This window comes from Typopeltis vanoorti, chromosome 10, assembly GCF_054136105.1.
Source record: "Typopeltis vanoorti isolate ZY-2024b chromosome 10, IOZ_Tvanoo_1.0, whole genome shotgun sequence".
Lineage (NCBI taxonomy): Eukaryota > Metazoa > Arthropoda > Arachnida > Uropygi > Thelyphonidae > Typopeltis > Typopeltis vanoorti.
The window spans coordinates 107,144,502-107,171,955 of NC_143558.1; the positions used below are offsets into that span (position 1 = coordinate 107,144,502).

General features: G+C 35.1%; 1 protein-coding gene across 1 annotated transcript in view; it reads left to right on the forward strand.

Moving 5' to 3' along the window:
- The window catches only part of BBS1 (Bardet-Biedl syndrome 1), a 338,055-nt gene that overhangs the window by 217,412 nt on the left and 93,189 nt on the right, over nt 1–27,454 (forward strand). The window contains exon 8 of the mRNA XM_090399338.1: nt 7,302–7,433. Coding sequence (XP_090255464.1) covers nt 7,302–7,433 — 132 coding nt within the window. The remainder of the gene's footprint in view (nt 1–7,301; nt 7,434–27,454) is intronic.

The following is a 27,454-nucleotide window of genomic DNA, read 5'->3' on the forward strand; positions in this document are numbered from 1 at the left end:
CAAATTAGCTCCTTTCGCTATCCTGCAATACAACTTCAATTCTCCTTGGCTGCAGTTCATCAGCTATCATCAATAACACCCCTCCCCCCCATTTTATTCTCTCTGTCCCTCCTAAACACACTATAACCTACACATTCTATCCCACTAACTATATCATCTTCCGTCAGCCATGTTTCACTAATACCAATAACCTGTGGCCAGGAAGAGCCAATCAAGGCCAAAAATTCTTCCTTCTTGTTCCTAAATACTCCTGACATTAGAAAAAATAAATGCAGAGGTCCTTTTATCCCACCCCTATCTTGATGCGTTATTTTAACTATCCCATTCCGATTTCTTGTGCTTAGTACTGGCTCGGGTACATTATATACATTCTTACACTCAACTGTCTCACCGATGTCCGCATATCCACTCCTCCCCCCCCTCCTTGGTAGTTCTAGTTTCCATGGTTCTGCACATCCACTTTCACTTCATTCAGCAACACGTTTTCCAGTTCCGCACACCAAATCCATTCAGATGCAGGCCATCCATATTGTATAAATCCTTTCGCCCATCAAACTCATTCCACATGTTCACGAATTCCACACCGTCTGCATAGCCTGCGCATAAAGTCATTTGCGATTATGGCCCTCCTTCTAAACTCCTCTCTGTCATACTGCGACAACAGACTCACCATCCTAACTCTATCATTCTTTTCTTTCGCTACCTTTAACAATACTTGAAAGTCCTCTCTCATAAAAAATTTATCTCCTTTGAATTCATTCGTACCCGCCACAACTATCAATTCTTTCACCCTCTGTTTTTCGCTCTAATACTCTCACTTACATTCTTAAATTTTACACCCAGTAAGTACGATTTAGTTAAGCTCCCATCTATCACTCCTCTCAATAATGAGTCACCATACAACACTCTTTCCTTCCTTTCAGAAACTCTCCCACTCTTACACTTATTTTTCCTTTCAAATACTTGTTTATTTCTGTTAGCCAAGGCACTCTGGAAAGAGTTTTGCAGGTGCTTTAACTCTCGCTGCGCACTGTGTATCACTGCACGCAACCTGCGATCTCACTCCTTACAAATAATTCGTCATTTTTTTTCATCATTTAAACCATTTTCTCTCTCTTTCTCTCTCTCTCTCTCTCTCTCTGTATAGTTGCCTTCACTCTCTCTTTGATCACCACTGTCATTGCCATCTTGTAGAACATCACAATTCCCTATCAAGCCACTATTTTCACTCACATTCTGGCTTTCTTCAATCATAACTATTTCTCGACTTGACACATACTTCAATTCCTCACTTTGCTTACACTTTCTGCACATTGTCCCACTACTCTCACTTTCCATCCAAACTCCAGCATCCTTCAGTAATGCATACATCCCACACACATCACATTGGACAAACTCTCTCACATTATATTTTTTGAACAAAGGCGTCGTATTTTTAGATGCCTTTATCTTATATCGCATTGCCACCATGGGCTATTCTACGAAATGTATCGTTAAAATACTAAGTTAAATAAAATGTAATTCACACCAAAATCACACAGACACAACAAGCTACCAAAAATAAACAATACTACGTTAAAATTTAAACCAGTATTCCAATTTTCACTCAAAATTATACTTAACTTTTGGGAACTCACTGAAAACACTACACACCATGTAGCCCTCTAGAGGCAGTCTCTAGTCTTTGCAACAGTAGTCTTGGATCCTCCTTTATGCAGTGGAACTATTTTCCCCTCTTTCTACACCTACGGGACTAAACCAGACCCAAGACTCAGATTAAACAACATGGTCAAGGGCACTGATAATTCTTCTTTAGCCGCTTCATGTAACGAAAATTATAACAGCAGAACAGAAGAGTCACAACTGTTATCCATAAACTAAGTCTGAGTACAAAAAGAAACTGGTTCTGCAAGCTAAAGACAACCCCAAAGTATTCTGTTGTTATGCTGCAAGTAAAAGAAAGAATAACTCTAGTGAATGCAGATGGTGTTAAGGTGACCGATGCAGAAGAGGTTGTTCAACTAATGAGTGCATATTTTGCCAAAAGCTATCAATCTGGTGTATGCAACATTGCACTCACTGCTACCTCTTTACTGGATGAAGAAACTCAGGTGTATGGGGGAGGAGGTATTAGAATCTTTCAAGTCTGTTACAATTTACCATTTAGCAGTAGACTTAAACAAATATTCCAAAAAACCATACTGAACATGTAGCTAAATAATACTCACTAGTAGTGAATAGCCCACAATGAAATAGCCAAGTTCTCAATAATATTCCTTAATTCAGAAATTTCATTGCAAATCTGTCAAAGGGATAAAGGACCACAGGTCCAATCAGTCCATCTTGCCATAACAATTAACTGTTAACCTTGATATATATCTTCTTTGTTTGGCTCCCACTGATGAGACCTCATAAACAGAGCAACTGATGAGAATTTAATGATTTATTTAATTAAGGGGATAATAAATCCCTCATTATTTCAAAGCCGAATAAGAAACTAGAAGATCGAAATCTAAGAGTTTCATGCCGAAGAACGTTCGGCAGGTCCAAGCGTAAGTCAATGCCTGGTGGTACAACACTAGGGCAACTTGGAGCAAAGGGGTGGCAAGCTATGATCACTGTCCTTAATATTTTCTCATAATGTAAAATGCAGATCCTAGGAGATACATTACTGTTTTACATTATGAGGGAAGGCCATTACCCAGACTGGTTTCGACCTTTATTGAGGTCTCATCAGTGAGTAGGTAGACCTGGATAATACCAAGGTTTTAGTGAACAGAGCTTACATACTTTACTATACGAATTGCCAGAAAGGTGTACCCATATATTATTACTACAATAAAGAGCCAAAAGGCTTTTTTTTTGGCACGTAAATTATTTAATTAAGGGGATAATAAATCCTTCATTATTTCAAAGCCGAAATAGAAACTCGAAGATCGAAATCTAACAGTTTCATGCCGAAGAACGTTAGTGTTGGACCACCAGGCGTTGACTTATGCTTGGACTTGCTGAATGTTCTTCGGCATGAAACTTTAATTTCGATCTTCGAGTTTCTTATTCGGCTTTATTTTTGCCGAATAAGTGATCTTTTGGCTCCATCAGTGAGATTTAGAGTGATCTTGCTGATCACTGACTGAGCAAAAATGCATTGCCAGTGAAATAAAAAAAAAAAAAGCACAGATGAAAATGGATTGGACATATACTGACAATCAACAGCAGAGAGAGAGATTCCAAATGTTGCTTTCACATGGATTCTGATAGGAAAAAAGGAAAGGCCTAAATTGACTTTGCAGTGAATGATGGAAAAGGAAAGAAGAATGGTTGGTTCGGAGAGCTGGAGAGAAGCAGAATTAGTGGCACAAGACAGAGGTATATCTGGAAAAAATGGATCTTAGCCTTATGCATCATGAGGCCTGAAGAGAATAAGTAAGTTCTATTTATAGAAAGTACACGGTTGTGCTTAAACTCAGTTTTTATAGATTTTATCTATATCTACACTGTATCAAATACCGTTTCTTTAACTAAGATACTGATTATTTGTCTATTGCCTTAAAGTTTGTATTGGTGTAGTGTAGCCTTTGCTTTCCTTGCATCAGTAAATCCCAAACAAACCAAATTACACTGATATATAGTATCAAAATGAAATTGTGGCTAAATTGTTTTAGTTATTTTATTTAAAATAGTCTTTCTAGTTGGTTTGGAATAGTTATCTAAATAGTTTTCGTTTGAAATTTAAAATTTTAGTTGTTTCCTTTGGGCATGATGATACTTATTATTGCATCATAGCCATTGTGAAGTACTCCAAAGATGTGTGCTATTTACAGGACTCACTACTTATAAGGCTATGTTTGTTTATCATGATTAAGAAGAAAGAATTTGAGCAAGCGAGAAAGAGAGAGAAAGGGAGTAAAGAAAAAGATAAAGTTTTTTTTGGTTTGTTAAACCATAGTGTATGGAGACTACTTAAAGAAATGAACTTATTCTGTCTTAAAGGAAAGATTGGAATGAAAAGTTCTTAGCATATTTTTCACTTCCTGGTGGTATTCTAGCCTTATATAAATTATGCCTTATTTTTTTGATATACTAATGAGAAAGATCTTCATGATTGGATCCAATCCTAGCATTGAACTTGCATTAATATATATGTACATGATATAATATTTTATGTTCATTATATTTACATTTTGTATTTTCTTGATGTTTAGATTTATATTTATGTGCTGCTTTGTTGTTTGTTGAAATCTGTTTGGAGACATGGATTCCATGCCATTGGCCTGAAGGTTTTGAAATTCTTCTGGTGGTAGACTTCTTTTTTTTCTTTATCACCTGAAGAATTGAAAAGACTGCCACTTATCTCTTGATCAGTCATTGGAAGATTGAAGTGACTTCAGCAGTGTCTTCATTTAATCATACATTAAGTCCATCAACTAAATGTTTGAGATTTAAACCCAGGTCTTTTCAACCATAGAACATTGCCACTATCACCAGAACTGTAAAGGTGATGCAAATTATTTGCTATTAAATTTATCTCCTAGATTTGTTGGTATGTATTCATATTTTCTGATATGTATCCTAATAGTGCACTAGGTGCTATGATAGTACTGCATGAAAAGTTTACAGTATAATTGACTTCCTAAGAACAATTTTACTCTGGATGTACAGGGTGCTATGAAAGTACTACATGAGAAGTTTATGTTGATAACTTCTTATCAACAGAAATATCAAGATTCCACCTGAATCTTGATATTTCTCCTGACATCTGTGGTTTGTGAGTCAGGTGAAATTCATGACACTTTATGCATTCATTTTTGACTGAAGTACATACTACTAACAACCTTTTTGCTATCTGTAAAGTCAAACACCATTTTCATTACTGATTTCATGGGCACTATTATTCCCGGTTGTGGATTTAAAGACATCCTCACCATTAATGTCATCCAGCATGATCTTCACATCATTTTTGGTTTCCATAATTCCAATTTACAATAGAACATATTCTTTACTTCATCAGGTTCCTTAGTGGATGCATATGTGCATATAAATATTGTTATGCATTCTTGGCCTTCATTCTAAGTAGAGCAGATTCTCTCATTGACAGGTGTATATAAATCCTAAAACCTGTTTTTTAAGTTGCCTATTTACACTAAAACCTGTTCAAAATATGTAATTGATATTACTGCTATACAATTCACAATGTACTGGTGTCATTATCAGAATCCACTCCCTTGCATCTTACTTCTTGAAGAGCTGCAGTTGCCATGTTGCACATGTTTAACTGATCCTTCACTCTTCTCAGAGTTCCTGATTCATGCAGATTGAATGTTCCTCATTATTCTTATATTGTTTCCTTTTAACCCACCTAGGCATATTAATTTTTCATCCTCTTGTTTTTGATTTCATTACAGTGAGCTTTTTATGAGATAGCACTGTAAATCCCAAGCCTGACCTCTTTCCACTAGGAGGCCCATTCTTTTTTTCATTTTGAATGTGATTCTGAAGCCATTAGTGAGCCTTCTTCAACTCAAAAGGCAGCAGGATGATCTTACCACTTATTTCATGTCTATTGTCATTGGGTTTATATGACATTTTACAGAACAGCCAGTGTACCACCACTTCTGTCTGGGACTGTTTACTGGATATTCCCACCAACATGCATTTGCAGGCTATTCCCCCCCCCCCATCTGCAACCAGTAACTAGGACTTAATCTGAAACTGCTGGTAATACATAAAGGGTTGCACAATTACTAACTTCCTATCGACAGTTTCTTCTAAAGTAACTGACTTGACTCTGTGCGCCCTAGGAAGACATGAAAAACAGTGATCTGCCACTGCTTTCCATGTTGCTAGATGATAATTGGGGCTGTCAATATCTTCAACTATCAGCCAAAGCAGTACATTCTCTTTGTGTATCTTAGGAACACTGTAAATTCTTGGGAAGTGAGTTGCATGAAAGTAGTTTTTTAACCATGGCTGAGGGCTAGGAAGTGACCAATTTAAGTAATTCTGCATTTTTCTTTTTACTCTGATTAGTTGGATTATATTTGGATAGTTGACAGGTTTGTTTAAAGCCAAACCCTGAACAATGATGAACTTTTAGTTCATCATTGTTCAGGGCAATGATGAACTAAAACAAACCACAGCAAAGTTTTAGCTTTTACTACTTAGTAAAAGCTTAAACTTTGCTGTGGTTCCTAGGACAGTTAACAAATTTGATTTTATATATCATATTGAGAAAGATATACGGTTTCACTCATAGCTGATAAAATAAGTTTAGAAACTTCTAACATTTTATATAATACTAAAGCAACAACAAGCAATCTCAACCAAACTGAATTAGTGTGAACTCATTAAAAGCAAATCATGATGTCGTGATTACTAAAGCTGATAATGGGAATGCTCCTGTTAATCAGTTACATAACTGAACAACTTATCTTCAAAAAATGAATCAGTTAGTCTCTGACAACACATGGTATATATATATATATATATATATATATATATATATATATGACACTTGACCTTTTGTTTCAATAGATCATTATAAAGCTAAGATCATGGGGGACTCTGGTACCCCATGATCTTAGCTTTAACAATCCACAACACTTATTTTAAATATTGACTTAGGCCACCACTATTAGTATATTAAAGATTAATATGAATTTGTCTCTGGACATGTAATAATATTATTATTAAAGTAATCTCCATAAATTTGTCAAAATGAATGTTGATCGCCATGTAACATTAAAACAAAGGAAAAAGATTGCATCATAGTCTTACAGATTTATTGTGTCTCATTAACTTACTGTGAAGTAGTCCATTATGAACAGTTTGAATGATACCAATGTAATATTCTTGTCTTAATGTCATTGGAACTATATATTGATGTGTATGCTTTTCTTTAAGTTTTCTGACAAAGAGTATTGAACTCAGAAAGTATTCTCATGTATTCAAGAGGTTTGTTTAATCCTGGCATTGCGTAATGAATTGGTTTCAGAAGGAAAAATCCTACTGGAAGGTTTGTCTTATCTCGTCTTCCAAATCATCTTTTTCATACATTACCAATTCACTGGTCCATTTTTTACTAATTATATAACTTTTAGTGTTTGTTTAAAAAAGATGTATTTTGTGTATTTTTGACTTTGTTCCCCCTCATCCTCCAGGTTCAGTGATAATTGTTTTAATGTCATTTATGACATTGATGAAATAAATATTATTTAAAATTTTTTTTAAAAAATCATTTTCATTTATAAATTAAAAAAAACCTGTCAATAAAAAACTCCTATATAACTTATTGTTTGCAGACAGTAGTCACTACTCTTAGTACCATGAAAAAATCTATGGCTGAAGAAGATGCTGTTAGCTGCTTGGTTTTAGGAACAGAGAATAAAAATGTTTATATCCTAGAGCCTGATGCCTTTACCATTTTAGCTGCTGTAAGTACTCAAGTGTTTATCCCTTGTTCTTCTAACAAATTTTCTTTTTGTGTTGTTTTATTAGTTTTATTTTAAAGTTTAATTCTGAAGTAAACCTTATGTAAATTCCTTTATATGCTCCATCTTGTCTATAGTTAAGTGATTTTTACTTTGCAAAATTTTCCTACTATTAATGCATTTTCTTTTTCTGTATTATGTTTTTACTTTAGTATCTATTATGTTGCTTTTTATATCCTTTTTTCATTAAATATCAGCCAGATTTTGTAATTCATAACCCTTCAAATTTATGCTAATAGAGACCATTCCACAGCCACATTTGGTTACCTGTCTCTGAATTCTCTTCCACTTTCTCATCCTCAAGAAAGAAAGATCATATCTGTGGCCTTATAAAGATGGCTTGTAATTTGTAACCTTATTATCTATAATCCTCGATTCTGTGCTTCATAATATTATAAGTGATCTTTTGATGTTTACCCACTTTTGTAATATGTCCTCTGAACTTCAACCCTAGGCCCAACATCACTCCCCCTCACTTCTGAAATTCCTAGCCTCATAAATATACTTCAGGTAAGTTCTGTTGTTAAACTGTCAGCCATTATCCTTTGCCTTTACTGTTAATTTATTTAAATCACTACAGGATCTCTTCATCACCTTTATTAACATTTATCCTTCCAAGTTTTGTATCATCTGAAAACCTGAGTTTCATCCTTAAATCATTCCCTACATGGCTAATGGCAAATATAAAGATTTGCAGACCACCATTAATGGCTTGGGGGATTATACTTCAACAAATAGCACCATCAACCACCTAATTATTCATACATCATTCACTTCATATTCAGTTTCATTTGCTCCAATTTATATAATTGGGTTCTCATGTAATTTCCTGTCACACATCTACAAAATCAAACCAGGATTTTGGTAGCCATTTCTTTTATCCATCTTAACTGTCACTTTATTATAGAAAGCAAGTAAATTACTCAGACCTTTACAAAGCTGTTATTTATCACCCTTGCTCCCCCTCCCCCCAAATAAAGAGAATCATATTCATATTTATCCAGTCCATTCCTGAATTCCTCCTGAGCCATCTGGATCTGAAGTGTTTCATGATCTAAAAGGACTTTTCTACATATTGCGTAGATTGTTCTTTAGAGTTCTGTTTGGGTAGTATCACATGTATCTTTGAAACAACCCACTAAGCAAACTTTGTTTGCTTACACTTGGATAAAGAATTAAACTAAATTTATTAAACCCACTAAGCAGTTTGCATTTAAACATGTTTCTGTGGTCCAGAAACACCTGTCAGCATTCCATTTCATGAGTCCCTCATGATAGAAGTGAGCATTTTGTTAATAAAACTACATCTTCATTGCTGTGTTTGCCTCCTGAGGGGATAGATATTTCATCATCTTGGGCTGCACACTATATTACACCCAGGTTACTGTTATATAATATGCAGTCCAAGATGATGAAATCAGGTGATGATCTGTGCAGAGGTGGTTGTTGTGCTTATGCATAATTACACTTTTGGAGTAAAAGAGGTTGTTGCATGTCAGTACAAGTTGCTCAGTTCAGTGGCTTCAATTTTTGTAGTATTTTGATGTATTGCTTTTGTTAATAGGGGTACCAGTAGGCATGAATTACATTTCACTATTCACATCTCATAAAGCAGTGATCATCTGTTGTTTTCAGTTTTGGCAAAAATTTCTATAATCTAAAGCTGAATGACTGCACACTATTTTATCTACACTGGCATCATCTCCTCATACTGAACTATTTGCACTTTCTGTTTCAGATACTAATTGCAGAACTGTGAAGTGTTGCACTAAACTATGAGAGAGAGAAAGAGAGAGAGTAAAATGAATATATGCATTTTATTTATGCTAGTATTTGGATTTCATAAAAAGTAAATAAATAAATGGAGACATTGTGTATCTCTCTCTCTCTCTGTTTCTGTCTCTCTCTCATGCACACATATATATAACACATATACACAGTAAACCATATTTAATTCAATATCATGCAAATGTGAGTTCCAACAAAATATAGTTATACATGCTTGTTGATTCATTTCATAATATGCATTATTTTCATTCTGAATACATCCCCTACCCAGTTAAGTTAATCATTTAGTTCTGATTTAAAATTAAAAGTATGCACTACCATAGTTACTCTGAAAAAATAATTTTCTTCTCTGAGGTGCCTTTTCGTCCTCCTGAAATCAACATTTTCAAAGATTGATGACAAACTTATAACTCTCAACAGCAGATTGCCATTTTCTATACACTGTATGAACTTAATGCTTTCTAAGTTTCTGGCATATATGTGACATGACTAGGAGAGGTGCAGGATGCTTACACGTGTATGAAAATACAGATTATGTACTTTTTACTTTATTTTAATTACTAATTTGAAACAAAATCCATTCATATTAGCCATTTAATTTTGATTCACCATTCATTTAGTAGTAGTACTATTTAGTAATCAGTACATAGACTAGTTATTATTAATACCATGTTCCAACATGATGACATGCACAAATTCATGGAGAGATGATGCAAAATATGACAAAAGTCTCATTGACTATGCTATTGTTAATTGTGATATCTTCACTATGGTTCAGGACACAACTATATACAGAGGATTTGAAATAGGAAGTGATCTCTATTTAGGGTTGAGCAGGATAAAATTGAATATCATATTGAAAGGAAAAGTGTGCAAGAAAGTTTTAAACTGAATCCAAGTTGAGCAACTATCAGAGGTGAACTATAGGCACAATTGCACAAACATTATTTAAGAAAAAATTGAGAGAGTTTGAAAATAAGAACCAAACCTTGGAAACTCATGGCAAACCCTGAAGAAAACATTGATTGATTCAGCTAGAGAGGCATATTGTGAGATTGTCTACAAGGATAGAAAAATCAGAAAGCCATATTGGACTTCGGAAGTTAAAGAGAGAATCAAGGAAAAGAAGAAAGCTTACCAAAAGTCCCTAGCAAGTAAGTCTGATTGTGCTCTGAGAAAATGCAGAAAAAAGTGTAAGAAAGTGAACAAGGTGGCAAAATATTCTAGAGGTTGAAAAGCTTAGAGTGTACTGTAGAAGGAATAAAAGATAATAAAGTGACAGGAAAACTAAAGATAAAGATATTCTAAATGTCTGAAGTAATAACTGTGAAAGAATGCTAACTGAAACAAGCAGTGATAGCACAGGGTTAGGAAATACTCAAAAAGAATCCAAGAGAAGTACATATCATTAGTTGAAGTTGAAAAAGCCATCAAAAATCTGCAAGGTGGAAAGGTAGCTGGAGTATATGATATTGGACCAGAAAGCCTTAAATATTATTATTATCACACCTCCAGGAAGTCAAGGTTTCATCGCGAAAGGCCAAACATCACAACTAGTTTAGCTGTTATATGTTATATATATATTATATGTTCTCGAAATAGATAAAAATTATTCCACTCACTCGCTCACTGCTCTATGAGAGAAAAATCTAGCTATCATCTCTTTCTTCACTACATGCAAACTTAATTTTCAAAGATGTCTCTTTGTCCTCTACCCTCTATATAATAATAATAAATTGGTTATTGGTTATTTCATTACCAATATCCTATAACTTTTCACTTTATGAGAATTACTTTTCACTTTACAAATCATTCCTATGATTTCTCAAATAGTTGAGAAATCATGGGAATATAACAAAGATCTGTATTTAAGTTTTGTAGATCTGGAAAAAGCATATGACGAGGTGCCAAGGGAAAAGATATTCAAAACACTACAGTTGTATGGTGTCAATGAGGCATTATATCAAGCAATACTTTGTCTTTATTTGAGTTGTAAGTCAGCAGTTAGAATTAAAGGAAGTACAGGAAGATGGTTTAATGTTAAATCTGGTGTGAGACAAGGATGTACATTACCCTCTGTTATTCATTATCTATATGAATCACATTATGAAGGAAAGTGGTATCAACCCTGATATCAAAATTAGAGATGTTAATCTCATCTCTTTATGCAGATGACATTATACTTCTAAATAAATCCAATACAAGTCTGCAAGATTCCCTGACTAAATTGAACAATTGTTGTAATAGATTTGGTATGAAAATCAGCAATAGCAAGACAAAGACAGTGAAAATAGGCATTGAAAATATCAACTGCATTGTGAATGGAGAACCTATAGAATGAGTAAAACATTTCAGCTACTTAGGCACAATTTTTAGTGAAGATAGTAAATTAAATATGGAAATAGACAACAGAATCAACAAAGCTGGTATGGCAGGAAGTCAACTGAATAAATTTATATGGAATAAGAGAGAAATTAGTCAAAACACTAAATTTGCTGTATACAAGACAGTGTTCAAGCCAATTTTAACTTATGGATCTGAGAGCTGGGTTAGAATCCAGATGCCTTAGTAAGTCCATCAGTATTATAGTGTATTCATTCCCTTTATTCAGTTCAGCTGTAACATTGTTATGGAGATATTATGTGGAGTATACTACATAATTCAGAAGGCCTGGTCAGAGAGTCGAATTCCAGATGGAGTAGAGTTCTTATAGTACTCAAAAACTGAATGTGGAAATAGCAGAGGAATTTCTCTACTCAGTGGTCCTTGTAAGATTTATTTAAGTATAATTGGGAAAAAGCTAAGAAAAATTGTCGAAGGGAACCTTGAAGAAAAACAAACTGGGTGTAGGCCAAATAGAGGTAGTCAGTGTAGGTTTTTCACTTTAAGTCAAATTTATCAAATATATAAATTTTGAGTAATTTTGTATTTAAATTTTTTCCAGATCTGGAACAGGCATATGACAAGGTGCCAAGAGAAAAGTTTTTCAAAATGCTACAGTTAATGGGACATTATATTGAGCAATATATCATTTATATTTCAGTTAATTTAGCAGTTAGAATTGAAATAGGTACAAGAAAATGATGTGATGTTAAATCAAGTGTGAGACAAGGTTGCACATCGTCTGTATGGATCATGTTATGAAAGAAAATGGCATTAAATATGATATCAAAATTGGATTTGTGAATCTCAGCCCTACATTATTCAGATTATGTTATACTCCTAAGTAAATCCAGTACAAGTGTGCAAGATTCCCTGACTAAATGAAATAACTACTATAATAAATTTGATATGAAAATCTGCTTTAAATGGACAAATACAATGAAAATAAGCAGGAACATTGGAAACATCAACTCCATCCAGAATGGAGAATTTATAGACCAAGTAAAACATTTCTTTCTTTTTGGGATAATTTTTAGTATAGATGACAAATTATATATGGAAATAGACAAAGGAATCTGCAAAGCTGGTATCATGGGCAGTCAGCTGAATAAATTTATATATAATAAAAGAGAAATTAATCAAAACATTAAACTGGCTGTATACAAAACAGTGTTGAAACCAAATTTAACATAGGGATCTAAGAGTTGAGTTAGAAATAAAATTCTATATTTAGTTTACCATATTCAGTAAAAATTGTGCCTAAGTAGCTGAAATGTTTTACTTGTTCCACAGGTTCTCCATTCACAACACAGTTGACATTTTCAATGATTCTGCCTATTTTCATTGTCTTTGTCTTTTTATTGCTGTACTTCATACCATATCTATTACAACAGCTATTCAATTTAGTCAGAGAATCTTGCAGACTTGTAGCAGATTTATTTAGAAGTATAACATCATCCGCATAAAGCAAAGAGCTGACATTAACATCTCCAATTTTGATATCAGGTTTAATACCACATTCCTTCATAATGTGATCCATATAGATAATGAATATCAGAGGGGATAATGTACATCCTTGTCTCACACCAGATTTAACATTAAACCATCTTCCTGTACTTCCTTCAATTCTAACTGCTGACTCACAACTCAAATAAAGACTAAGTATTGCTTGATATAATGCCCCATTGACACCATATAACTGCAGCGTATTGAATAGCTTCTCTCTTGGCACCTTGTCATATGCCTTTTCCAAATCGACAAAACTTAAATACAGATCTTTGTTATATTCCAATGCTTTCTCGACTATTTGTCGTAAAGTGAAGATCTGATCCTGACAGCCTCTATTTGGCCTGAATCCAGCTTGTTCTTCACCAAGCTTTTCTTCCACAATTCTTCTCAACCGTTTCTCAAGTATACTTGCATAGATCTTGCCAGGAACACTCAGTAGGGAAATACCTCTGTAATTCTCACATTCAGTTTTATTTCCCTTTTTATATATGGGTACTATGAGAGCTCTACTCCAATCATCGGGAATTCGTCCCTCTGTCCAGGCTTTCTGAACTATGCAGTGCAGCCACTGTAAGACTCTTATACCACCATACTTCAGCATTTATGGTCGAATATCATCTACTCCTGCTGCCTTTCCACATTTCAAGCCTTTGATGGCTTTTTCTACTTCAAGTATGGATATGTATTCCTGACTGCATGCCTGGTCAGTGTTTTTTATCACTGTGCTGTCATCACTGCTTGTTTCATTTAGCAGTTTTTCAAAGTAATTACTCCATACTTCAAGGATATCTTTTTCTGCTGTTTTCATTTCACCTTTATCCTCTCTAATTCCTTTTACAGCACTCTTTCCTCCATTCCTAAGCTTCTTCAACAACCTCCAGAATATTTTGCCACCTTCTTGATATTTATTTTAGCGCAATTGGAAGAACGACGGTACATTGCGCCCTTCGATTGGAATAGGCCTAAGTTCGATTCTCGTCGCGACGGGAGAAATCTTTATCTGGTCGATTTCAATCGATGGTGAGTTCGCCGATCTCATACGGAGGTAGCAGGGTTTTTTTCTCCCGGAAACTCGGGTTTTTCATCCCGCATACATACAAATCGGCCCTTCAGAACACACGCAATTCACAGACAAAAATTACTAGTTGTGGTGGTGTTGGAGGTGGGCGGTAGATGGTGTTGATTCGTAGTAGAGGTAAGGTGTAGAGACAGTTGAGGATGTCCTCCCATGATGAGTCTTCGGACTCCTTGGAGGTATCAGGAATAATAAAAAATAAAATAATAAAATAAAATATTCTTGCCAAAGTCCTCCCATGACTTTTGTTTAGCTAGTTTTACACACTGTTTAGCTTTCTTACATTTGTCTCTGTATTCTGTAAGAGTAAAAGTTGACTTATTTGCCAGGAACTTTTGATATGCTTTCTTCTTTTCCTTCACTGCCTCTTTAACTTCCTATGTCCACCAGGGAGTTCTGATTTCTTTATCCTTGCACACAACCTCACCACATGCCTCTCTGGCAGAATCAATCAATGTTTCCTTCAGAGTTTGCCACTGAATCTCCAAGGTTTGATTCCTGTTCTCAAACTCTTTCATTTTCTTTTCAATAATATTTCTGTATTTTAGTCTACAGTTCACATCTGAGAGCTGCTCAACTTTTATTCGCTTTAAAACTTTCTTACATGTTATTCTTTTCAATATGAAATTCAATTTTATCCTGCTCAAGACTAAATAGTGATCACTTCCAATTTCAAATCCTCTGTACACTCTGGTGTCCTGCACCAGGGAGAAAACATCACTATCAACAATAACATAGTCAATGAGACTTTTCTTATTCCTAGCCTCTTCTCTCCATGTGAATTTGTGCACATTTTTATGTTGGAACATGGTGTTAGTAATAACCAGTCCATGTCCTGAGCAGAAATCCAACAGATATTTGCCATTATTATTAGCTTTGCTCTTTTCTCCAAATTTTCCCAAAATATTTTTGTATGTCTCACAATCATTTCCTACTCTACTATTTAGATCCCCAACAAGGACCAACTTTTCCTTTTTCATTGTGTCAGTTGCTTTTTCTAAAGCCTCAAAAAATTCATCCACTTCTACCTTAGTAGAACCTTCTGTGGGACCATAGGCACAAATAAGTCTCATTGTCCAGTTTCCCATTCTCATATTTGCCCACATTACTCTACTTGAGACTGACTGCCATTCAAGAAGATTAGCCTCGTATTTTGTGTTGAATACTATGGCTACTCCTTCTTTTCCTTGATTGTCATTGCCTGAATATAATATTTTGTATTTATTGCTCAGAAAGATCTCACCAGTTTTGGTCTTTTTTGTTTCAGTCACCACTATTATGTCGATCTGGTACTTATCTAATTCCTCAGCTAGCTCCATTTCTTTGCCATTCAGGCTTCTTACATTGATAGTACCGATCTTTAACTCTGGTGATGTTTAGTTGTGGTTTGTTTTCAGATTTGTTCCAGTAGCTGACTTTTTGCAGTTCGCCCTGGTTCCCTGGCGAAAACAACGGGGGGCCTTGTTTAACCGCGCGACACCCCAGCCGGCATGAAATTTTGTCATGTTGTACCATCATTTTTTATTTTGGTTTAACCAATAAGAATACAATTTGGTCGGCTAAATCCCAAATTGCCAGCCGATCCTCGTTCGTTCAGTATCAAAGTAGATACCCAACAGGGTGCACCACGAGAAGGTGAGGATTGGACATTAGGTCAGAAGCCCTGGTCTGTTCTCCGCATTCCTTTAAAGGCTATGTGGAGGTCTCCTCTTAGTTATACAGCTTTGACCCTTAAGCACCACCCTTGTTGTCCGTTGAGATGCAAATAGCTCTTTTCTTTAACATGTGTATAATGCTGAGTTTATGTGATATGTGGTGAGAGGAGTTAAAATGTAGGTAGCGCCCTGTATTGGTCGGTTTTCTGTAGACCGATAGATTTAAACTGCAATCAGTTTGTTTTTTGATTAAGATGTCTAAAAACGGAAGTTGTTTTTCTCTTTCAAGTATTATACACATGTTAAAGAAAAGAGCTATTTGCATCTCAACGGACAACAAGACCCTTCAAGATGAGTTAAAATTTATTTCCAACAATCTGTACTTGAACGGCTATCCAAGAAGACTAGTGAATAAAATCCTTTTCTCTGAACAACCACAAAGAGAACAAGAAGAGATTCAATATATAAAAACGATTGCAATTCCATATGTAAGTGTCATCTCCAACAAGCTCGCCAATCTCCTCAAACAACACAAAGCATTTCAACCTATAGATACTATTTGTAAACTACTAAGATCTCCAAAAGACAACCATCCTTTCTACAAATATGCTGGAGTCTATAATATTCCATGCTCATGTGGCTCTAATTACATCGGACAGACTTCGAGAAGCCTCGAAATCAGGCAAAAGGAGCACATTGGCTATGTCAAAAACAACAGACAGGACATTTTTGGGCTATCGTCTCATTTCTCCACAACTAACCATGTCATTGAGTGGGACAAAAGCTGTTATCCCTACTTAGAGGAAGATTACCATTCAAGAATGTTCAAAGAAGCAGCCACAGTCGCCCGTTCTACTGTGAACCTTAACAGAAATCAAGGCCTAATACTGCCAGAGATATGGAAAACCCTAATCAGAGCCTTAAAAACGGAAGAAATGAACTTTAATACAAACTACAGAAGGTTCCTCAGCAACAGCTAGCTGATCTTGTACACGTGATACGTGTTTCACTCACGTTCGATACTATTTCATTTGTAATAATTCTAGTCAGTTTTTATTCTTGTCAGTTTTGCAGTTATGCATAATTGTGAGAGTGTTTAAACCTATATGTAAGTGCCCTGAAGAAGCCAACAGATAAGTGTGGCGAAACTAGTTGGTCCAGTTAATTAATAAAATATTGATCAACACTTGATCGGTTAACCAAATATTATTATTTACTAATTTATGATCAAGAAAACAACCTTCATGATGAATAATATTTGTCCTTATTATTATGTGCAACGTAAATCATAAAAAAGTGATTTTGGATAAAGTTAAAAGGTTTAAGTTATGATAAATATTGATGCTACTATTGTACAAATATTGCAACCGTGCTCCCTCTAATTTTTGCTGGCACATGTATGCATGCAAAACATTTTGTGCACAAGTTTCCAGTTCCAGACTCAATGTGTTTGCAGTAGCCTGTGCTCACAGTTGCAGATGTCACAAGCCACAAACTGTTAATTTTTATTAAAAGATCTTGTATACTGCATGCTAAATATTTCTATAAAAGCACCCTGAATGCTAACTCCTCCTCCAGCATGAACGTGAAATTTATAAATGAATTATATAATATTTGTCCATCCACTCAAATTTAAATTATATTATTATTATTATTATTCAGGCCTCCATGGAGTCAAGAGACTCATCGTGGGAGGTCCTTAGGAAACACAAAGTCTATCATACCACTCCTTGAACTCACTGACCGTTCTTGCTCTCACTACTCTATCAGGCAATGCATTCCACATGTGGTGTGGGGTCTTGCTAGACATGCTCTGCAGATTGTACTATTAAAGTCAGCAGCCAATTTCTATTCCATTTATGGGTACAGCAGCTTTCTGCAGGCTGACTGCCAGATAGTTCCTGAGATTGAACCAAATAGTAAAACATCTGTTGGAGGCTTTCCAATCAGCTGGAAACAATCCCTCTGTCACTTGCTCTGCTAAATCTGCTTGGAAGGAGACTGAGTTATGCATGCTCAGCCCAGCTGCATGTCCCTGCTCTCTTTTTTAAGCTTCCTGAACCAACTCATACATGAAAGATAGTCTTACTGATACTAGCATTTTAACTGCGGGTATTAAAAAAACTCCCATTAAAAAGTAAAATATATATATATATGAAAATACAACAAAAATTGCAAAAAAATTATAAAAATAAAAATATACTAAAAATCCCCCAAAATAACATTAACATTTCTTCCAACAACAACAACAACAACAAAAAATTCTGATTCATCAACTTACAGTGCAACAATACAGAAATTAACGATATACACCACCATTACAGACACTAAAACTTGATCTGCTTTGCCTAACCAAACTCTAACTGGTACCTACACAACTATAGCCCACCTCAGCTATACCAACTTCATGTTGCATGGTGCATTCTGCAAAAAAAAAAAAAAAAAAAAAGGAACATGTGCTTTCATCAGATTTGATATCCCTTAACAAAGGCTGTTCAGCCAGGAATCCACTACTGTTCAGTCTACTTTGGCACAAGATCTTACCTCACTTTATAGCCTTCATTTGTTGTCTTCACCACTCCCCTAACTTTGACAACAATGTTGCCTTTTATTTACTACTTATCTCTTAAAATTGATTTCATACAAAACCAGTTACCAAGATTGTGAAATTATCTTCCTAGGAGACTTCAGCATCCATAACAGGCTGGCACCCCTTCTCCAACTTCACAGATCAAGATAGAAGGGAAGCTGAATCGTTTGCTATCAGTCACTATCTGCCACATCACAAATAGTTAACCTACCAACCAGATAATTCTTATCTTTCTTCCAATACTCTGGATTTTTTCTTAACTAGCTGTCCTTCCAAATATGCTATGGATGTCTGCTGTCCTCTTGGCAACTCTTACCACAATCTTATCCAAGTCTCTTTTCCTTCATGCTTCCACGATGATCAGAATACATTATGCAAATTATGGAGCCAGCTACCGTGTTAGAGTAAAACTTTAATTTGATATTAACCAAAATAAACACTCTACATTTCAACCTTCACATTAAGGTCATCATCTGGAGTATACACATATATATAAAGAAGCAAGTTGCACTACAATCTACATGGCGTGCTAAAGTTCCTGACCAACCATTACAACTATTAGCCTGACCTCTGGTGAAAAAAAAAAACCCATACTTCATCAAAGCTAGAGTCCTATTATTATTATTATCCATTAGGTTACAAAATTAAATTAAGCTGAAGAGCAACATGTTTACAAGAAGGAAAAAATTAATAAATAAAAATAAAACTATTACTTATATAAGTATACATATAAATTATAGCCAGCTGGTATGGAAAGGCCAATAAAAGCTGAAAAACTGCTTAAAGTCCTAAAGTCAGGGTTTACTGGAAACTAAGTGGGCTGAATGTGTGTGTCATCCAAATTCTTGGGATTTTTATACCACCATTATCGTTAAGATTAGGGTGGTTAATCAAATATAGAGGTATAAGTATACTAAATTCCTGTTACAAAATATATAGTAGAATTTTAAATAACAAACTAATAAAATATTCTGAAAACTTTATTTTATAAGTACAGAGTGGATTTAGAAAAGGATGATCATGTATAGCCCCAGCCTTCTGCCTAAAATTAATAATAGAGAAAAGAAGAGAATACAATTTAGAAACATATATTGCATTTATTGACTTTGAAAAAGCATTTGACAAAGTTAAAAGAAGCATTTTATAGACCATATTAAAAGAAAGAGAAATACTAAATAATATTCTAAAAGCTATAAGTATATATGAAAATAATCAAATACAAATAAGATTAAATCATGAGCTATCATATACGAGAGAGATAAACCAAGGAGTCTGACATGGATGTCCCCTTTCAGCAACTCTTTTTAATATTTATCTAAATGAAATAAAAATTTCCATCAAGGTATTAAACTTTCTCCTACTGTGAACTTAAACACTCTCCTTTTTGTTGATGACCAAATGATAATTACAAATTCTGAAGATAACTTACAGAAAGGTATTTTAAATTTAAATGAGATAGCCAAAGATTATGGAATGATAATATCAGCAGAAAAATCAAAAACAATGGCCTTTGAAGGACAAGATCTAGTGAGAACTAAAATAGTAATAGATAATAAGATTTTAGAACAGGTGAATCCATTTAACTACCTAGGATGTATGAATACATATGAAAATTAAAAAGATATAAACCTAAAAATTGCAAAATATTTAAAAATAACAGGTGTAATCAACTCTATATTTAAACCTAACCTAGTTTAAAAACAAACCAGACTAAAAGTATACAATACGTTAGCCCTACCAGTCCTATTGTATTGAAGTGAAATCTGGACAATAAAACAAAAAAGACAAAGATTAATAACAGCTGAAATGAAGTTTATGAGAAAAATTGCAAAGTATATTCTATTTGATCACATAAGAAACAAAGAAATTATGAAAGAATTACACCAGGAATCAGTAATAGAAAAATTTTAAAAATATAAAAACACAAATGGATGGAACATGTTGAAAGAATAAAAACAGAAAGATTACCAAAACAAGCCTTAAATTACAAACCATTAGGAAAAAGAAAACCAGGATGTCCTCTTAAGAGATTCAACAATGACTTTAAGGCTGGAATAGGTCATTCTAGGCCAAAATTCTTGATAGGCATGATGATGATTTTTTAATTTTTTTTTTCTTCTTGTAAACATGTTGCTCTCCAGCTTAATTTAATTTTGCAACCTAATGGATAATAATAATAGGGCTTTGATGTAGTAATTTTTTTTTTTTTTTTTCCACCAGAAGTCAGGCTAATAGTTGTAACGGTTGGTCAGTAACTTTAGCATGCCATGTAGATTGTTTCTTTGTATATATGAGTATACTCCAGATGATGACCTTAATGTGAAGGTCTAAATGTCAAGTGTTTATTTTGGTTTATATTAAACTAAAGTTTTACTCTAACAAGGTAGTTTCGCTCCATAATTTGCATAATGTTATCCAAGTCTCCTCTACAGTTCATTCTCCTCGCAGCCAATCTTATCCTTGTACCCCATGGCAATATAATTGTGACAACTGGGTTGACCTCCTGAATTTTTGTGCCTCTTTTCTCTCTTCTGATCCAAACATCTGCATTGAATTAATAACTGAAACAGTCCTCACTCTAATGAGCCTTCATTTCCAAACTCCATTGCAGATCTCTGACCCTTATCCAAGCCCTGGTTCTCTATAAAATGTGCCACTGCAAGACATGATAAAAATGTCTTGCAGTGGCACCATTGAGCACATGGATTCTGCCATGTGCTCAATGGCTCAAATTGAGAACTCCAGTTTATCATTCAGCTTACACTTCAGCCCAAAACGAGTATAAAAAAATTATTGATTCCAAAGCAGACTTTATCAGAATGACATGTAATAAACTTGTCTCCTTCTCAAGCTGCAGTTCAGCCTTTTATTCCCTTGTTTAGGCTGTTGGGCATAATGTCTACCCTTCCTTGTTCCTACCCCTCTCTCTCTCTGTATCTCACATCCTGATGGTACTATGGTAACCTCACCCAAGGAAAAGGCAGCCCTCTTGGCAGTTTTAGCTCCTACTTTTGCCTGGATGACCAAAGCAAGCATCTCCTGGAGTAAGTACCACAAATTGCCCATTGACATCTCCTCCAAATTTTCGTCAGAAAGACATCAGGAAAACCTTGATTAATCTTGATACTCATAAGGCTCCTGGTCCATATGGTATTCCTCTGGTTGTGCTAATAACTTATGCTGAAGAATTAACTCCCATCTTTATCACTTATATAAGCTGTCATATCCATCTGGCATGGAACCAAGCCATTATCCAGTCTGTACCTAAGAAGGAAGACAAAGTTAGCTGCCAAGCTGTTTTGCCATTGCTGAGTATTGATGGAGTTCAACAATAACCAGCTTCTTCACTACCTGGAGATCTACCAGTTGATTAGCAATCACCAATATGGATTCTGTCATTTTTGTCCTACAGCAGACCTTCTCACCAACCCCAACCCCCCCTTTGGACACAGGCTATGGAAAGATTTGGAGAAACTTTATATTTCAGGGGTATGTGATTGTGAGGCATCCTGAACATAGTACTATCTTATGGTTTCCCTCCTGTACTCTGATTGGATTGCCAGCTTCCTCCCCAATTGTTCTTTGTGTATCAGCTTCCTCTCATCAGATTTCTCTATCAGTGCTGGAGTACCGCAAGGTTCTGTACCCTCCCATACTCTTTCTTCTTTACATCTGTTATCTTCTCTCTTACTTCAAATTCTATTCATATTATAGTTGATGACAGTACTCTTCATTCCTCTTCCTTATTTGAGAAACTATGTAATACTGAAATGACTGAAGCCTCAATATCTTTTATTCTGGATGGCTCCTTATCATCCTCAAATCAGGTGAAGACAAATGAGTGAATTTCCATGCTATAAAAACCCAAGCCTGTCTTATCACATGCAAGAAAGATACATTACTTCCACTTACTTTTGATAATATTTGAATATTCTTTTAGGACAAGCCTTTTCTTCTTTCTCTTCTGACTTTCACATCCAGCTTATCCTAGCACAAACATATTACATCCATAGCCTTCCCAGCTTCTAAAATCTTAGTTTTATTTTTTGTTTTAAACATCGCTTCTCTTCTGCTCAACTCTTGACACTTTATAAGTCTCAGATCCAGTGAACCCAGTAATGTTATTTGCACATTGGTGTTGTTGTTGTGCCCAAAACCTCCCTAAGAATTCTTGATGATATACAGAAGAGGATGATCCACTTAACAGGTGACTCCCTCTTTCACAGACTCCCTTCCATCACTTTTTCTATAGGCATTCTGTTTCTACACTGTGCCATTTCTATAAGTGTTATTGCCATTCCTCCACCTTCTTCCAACCATGTAAGAACTGCAGCAGACACTAGCCAACACTTACAGAACTCCAAACATACTGAACAAGCTTCTCATCCTCTTTCATCATTCTGTCCACCTCACTTCAGTATTTCCTCCAGACTGTTTTTTCCACTGAGGACAACCTCCAATTTTTTGCAACACATCAATAGATGACTTCTTTTTCTTTAATCGCTTATCCACACAGAGCACTCGTGTTATAGTGAGGAAGAGATCCAGAGTGTTAGGGGGAGAGGTTGGGATAATCTGTCTTTTTCTCCAGTTTTCATGTCACCTTTATCATCTCCTATTCCTTTTACAGCACTCTGTCCTCCATTTGTGAGTTTTTTCAACAACCTCCAGAATATCTTGCCACCTTCTTAATATTTATTTTCTATGTTCTTACCAAAGTCTTTCCATGACTTTTGTTTAGTTAGTTTTACTCAGTGTTTAGCTTTCTTACATTTGTCTCTGTATTCTCTAAGAGCACAAGCTGACTTTTTTTGCAAGGAACTTTTGATATACTTTCTTCTTTTCCTTCACTGCCTCTTCAACTTCCTATGTCCACCATGGAGTTCTCATTTTTCTATCCTTGCAGACAACCTCACCACATGCCTTTCTGGTTGAATCAATCAATTTGTTTTCAGGATTTGCCACTGAATCTCCAAAAACTTTATTACATGTTCTTCTTTTCACTATGAAATTCAGTTTTATCCTGCTCAAGACTAAATGGTGATGACTTCCAATTTCAAATCCTCTGTACACTCTAATATCCTGCACCAGTGAGAAAACATCACTATCAACAATAACATAGGCAGTGAGACTTTTCTTAATCATTACCTCTCTCCATGTGAATTTGTGGCAGTGGCGTAGCTAGGGGGGGGGGTTGCGGAGGGGGGGGCAGTCTGCCCTGGGCAGCACTTTGAACCTTTTTGAACTTTTGCAGTTAATTCTAAAATACTGATCTCGAGAACTCAGTTCCAGATATTGTAATACTACTGGGACTTTTCCTCACAATTGCTGTAAGTGTTGCTAGTTGTGAGAGGAGTTTTTCTAAATAAAATTTGATTAAAAATTACCTACATCACTATGAAATAGACTTTGCCAATGTCATCGACGATTTTGCTAACAGAAAAGCAAGAAAAATAGTATTTTAGAATGTTGAAATTAAAGTTTTACTTCAAAAATAAACATAGTGTGTTAATTTATTTCCCTATACATCGTTTTGACTTTTTTAGTATTTTTGATGCGTATTGAGAAGGGCGGCAAACTCAGGGACTGCCCCGGGTGACAACAGCTCTAGCTATGCCACTGATTTCTGGACATTTTTATGTTGGAATATTGTGTTAGTAATAACCAGTCCATGTCTTGAGCAGAAATCCAACAGGTATTTGCCATCATTATTAGCTTTGCTTTTTTCTCCAAATTTTCCCAAAATATTTTTGTATGTCTCACAATCATTTCCTACTCTGCTATTTAGATCCCCAAGAAGGACCAACTTTTCCTTTTTCATTGTGTGAGTTGCTTTCTCTAAAGCCTCAAAAAATTCCTTCACTTCTACCTTCTGTGGGACCATAGATACAAATAAGTCTCATTGTTCAGTTCCCCTCGAAGATCTTTCTGAACAATAAATATAAATCTTATATTCAAGGAATATTTAGGAAAATTGAAGATTTGTGGTTTGCAAAAATTATTAATAAAATTATTGATAGGCAGAAAGAGAGGATTTGATAAAAACCTAAGTTAGGAAAGTTTTTATAGAATTGATACAGAAGCAATTTTTCAGTATACATGACAAGATGGAAGAGAACAAGGGATCACACCTGGAAATTGTGTGTAGTGTAGTTAAGATTGTGAGGTTTAAATTTTTTGCTTGGAGTTTGGTAGATCAGTGGAATGGGTTGCCATGATGAGTGTTATGTCAGTGAATGAGTTCATGAACAAGTATAGTATTATATGAATAAAAGTATGTTAATATTCATATCTTGTAATGAGTGTTTGTTCTCCACAGATTTGGTCACCTGTGTTTTTTTTTTGGGGGGGGGGGGGGATGAAGAAGTGAATGGAGAGGGTCATGTAGTCTTTCCACAGACTAGCATCATCTTGTGCTGTGTGAACTCAAATGTATAACTTATACTGAACATATCTGAAAATTTTTTCTCATAGTGTTATTTTTGCTATTCATCCAGTTAGTCTACAGCAGTGATTTTCAACCTGTGTGCCACACAGGTTGAAAATCGCGCCACACCTGAGAGGTCTTCAGGTGTGCCGCGAGATTTGTGAAAAATTAATTGAAAGAAATAATGTTGTAATTTGCACATTTATTTATTAGTGTCTGTTCCTCTATCCGCATCGGAAGCTCCCTTATTTATATTTTATGAAACTTATGGTTGGTGAATCGGTTTAAAATTGTGTTAATTAGCTTTAATCTTTTGATAAGTTTGTTCACAAATAACTTCATTTAATTCTCTTATTTTTAAGGTAACTGGTAAGAGTTCTTTTATTGTTTTTATTTTTTTTTCATTCAGTTAATTTTATTCAATAGTATTCCTTTAACATAGATATTATATATTCATTTGGAAAAATCAATAAAAATTTTTTAAAATAATTTTGAGTATTGTTTTTCTTACTCAAAATGTCAAAAATATAGTTTACATTTTTTTGGAGCAAAAAGGATAAGTAATTACCATAATTATTAATATCTTGTATGTGTAAATCTATCAAAATGATGCCTGTTTTTTGCCAGATCGTCAAAAAAATTAAAAGAATATATTTTTAGTGTGCCGCAGAATTTTAATAATTAGTCTAGGTGTGCCATATTATGAAAAAGGTTGAAAATCACTGGTCTATAGTATGACAAATTGCAATTGCTATATGTTCCTGAGCATATCATGGGTATACAGCACCGAGATAATCTCTTACAGTGTCAACAGTGGGATAGTTTTGAAGGTGTTCTGAAGGACGCTTTTATTATTATTATTATTAACTGACTTTCCCTGGAGTCAAGAGACTCATCGTAGGAGGTTCCACTTTCACATGCACAGCTCATCATATTTCAACTTAAATGCTTTCACTGTCCTTGTGCTCAAAATACTCGCATGCAATGCATTTCAGTCACCCCACTCTCCATGCAAAAAACTTACTCCTTGCTCACAGTTATACAACTTCCAGGGATTGCCTCTCATTCTTCCCTCATTCTTGTTTCCAGACATTCTATGAAAAATCTCATTCATTTTGACCTGGTAATTACCCCTTACCAACTTATACGTCTCGATCATATCTTTTCTCTTCCTTCTATCCACTAGGCCCTGTAATTTGCATCCTCTCAATCTGTCCTTATATTCCACATTACACAGGCTAGAAACCAACTTAGTCAATTGTCTAAGAACCAACTCCAACACCTCATCATCTGTTTGAAAACCAGGAGACCAGATCCACATACAGTAATCCATATATGCTCAGATCAAAGTCTTGTATAATGGAATTAAAACATCTTTACTAATGCACATCAGTGTTCTCCGCATTATCCTCATATTCTTCTGTGTTGGCCTCACAATTTTAGCAAAATATCCACGAAATTTCAAGTCCCTATCCATATCATCTCCAGATCTTTCACCTCCTCCACCTCCTCTAAAATATCCCCACCAATCCTATACTCTGCATTCCATCTTTGCTTCCCAAATTTTAAAACCTTACACTTTGCAATATTAAACTGACATCCCCACACACTCACCCATTCAGACAGTCTATTTAGGTCCTTGTGTAAAGCTACATCTGCTCTATAATTCTCCCCAACTTTGCATCATCGGCAAACAGCTGTATATCACCACTTAAGCCCTTTCCAATGTCATTTACCTACAAATTAAACAGCAATGGCCCAAAAACAGACCTTTGGGACAGCACACCACTAGTTAGTTTCCTTAGTTTCCTCTTCTGGGATATCACTCCCTCATCACTTGCTGATACCTATCAGACAGCCAATCCAATGTCTGATAGATATTAGCAGTCTGATAGGTATCAGCAGTCTGATACCTATCCAATTCAATGCACTAATCTACTATCCAACCCCACCTGTTCCAAATTAATTACTAGTTTGTCGTGCGGCAAGCTATCGAAAGCCTTTGCAAAATCTAAATAAACTATTTTATATACACTTTCCTTGTCCAGTGTATTCATCACCTTGTTATAATACGAGGATGGTCTGAAAAGTTCTCGGCCTAATAATGAACAAACGAATTTATAATTTCAAAATTATTTTTATTTTTCAACATAATCTCCTTTATGACTAATACATTTATTCCAGCGATGCTCCAGTGCCATTATCCTGTCCCTGTAGTGGTTCTCAGTAAGATCTGCAAAATACCCCTCTACAGCTGCAATCACCTCTTTATTCAAAGAAAAATGCTGACCAGCGAGGAAGAGTTTTAGTTTTGGGAAGAGATAGAGGTCAGAGGGAGCCAAATATGGAGAATAGGGTGGATGTTCCAACAATTCATAGTGCAGATCCCTTAATTTTCCCATTGCCAAAACACCTTTGAGGGCAGGTGCATTGTCCTGATGAAAGATGATATTTTTCTTCTGCAAACCAGGTCTTTACTCATGATTTTTTTTGTCTAGTCTGGTTAAAAGATTGGAATAATATTCCTTGGTTATTGTT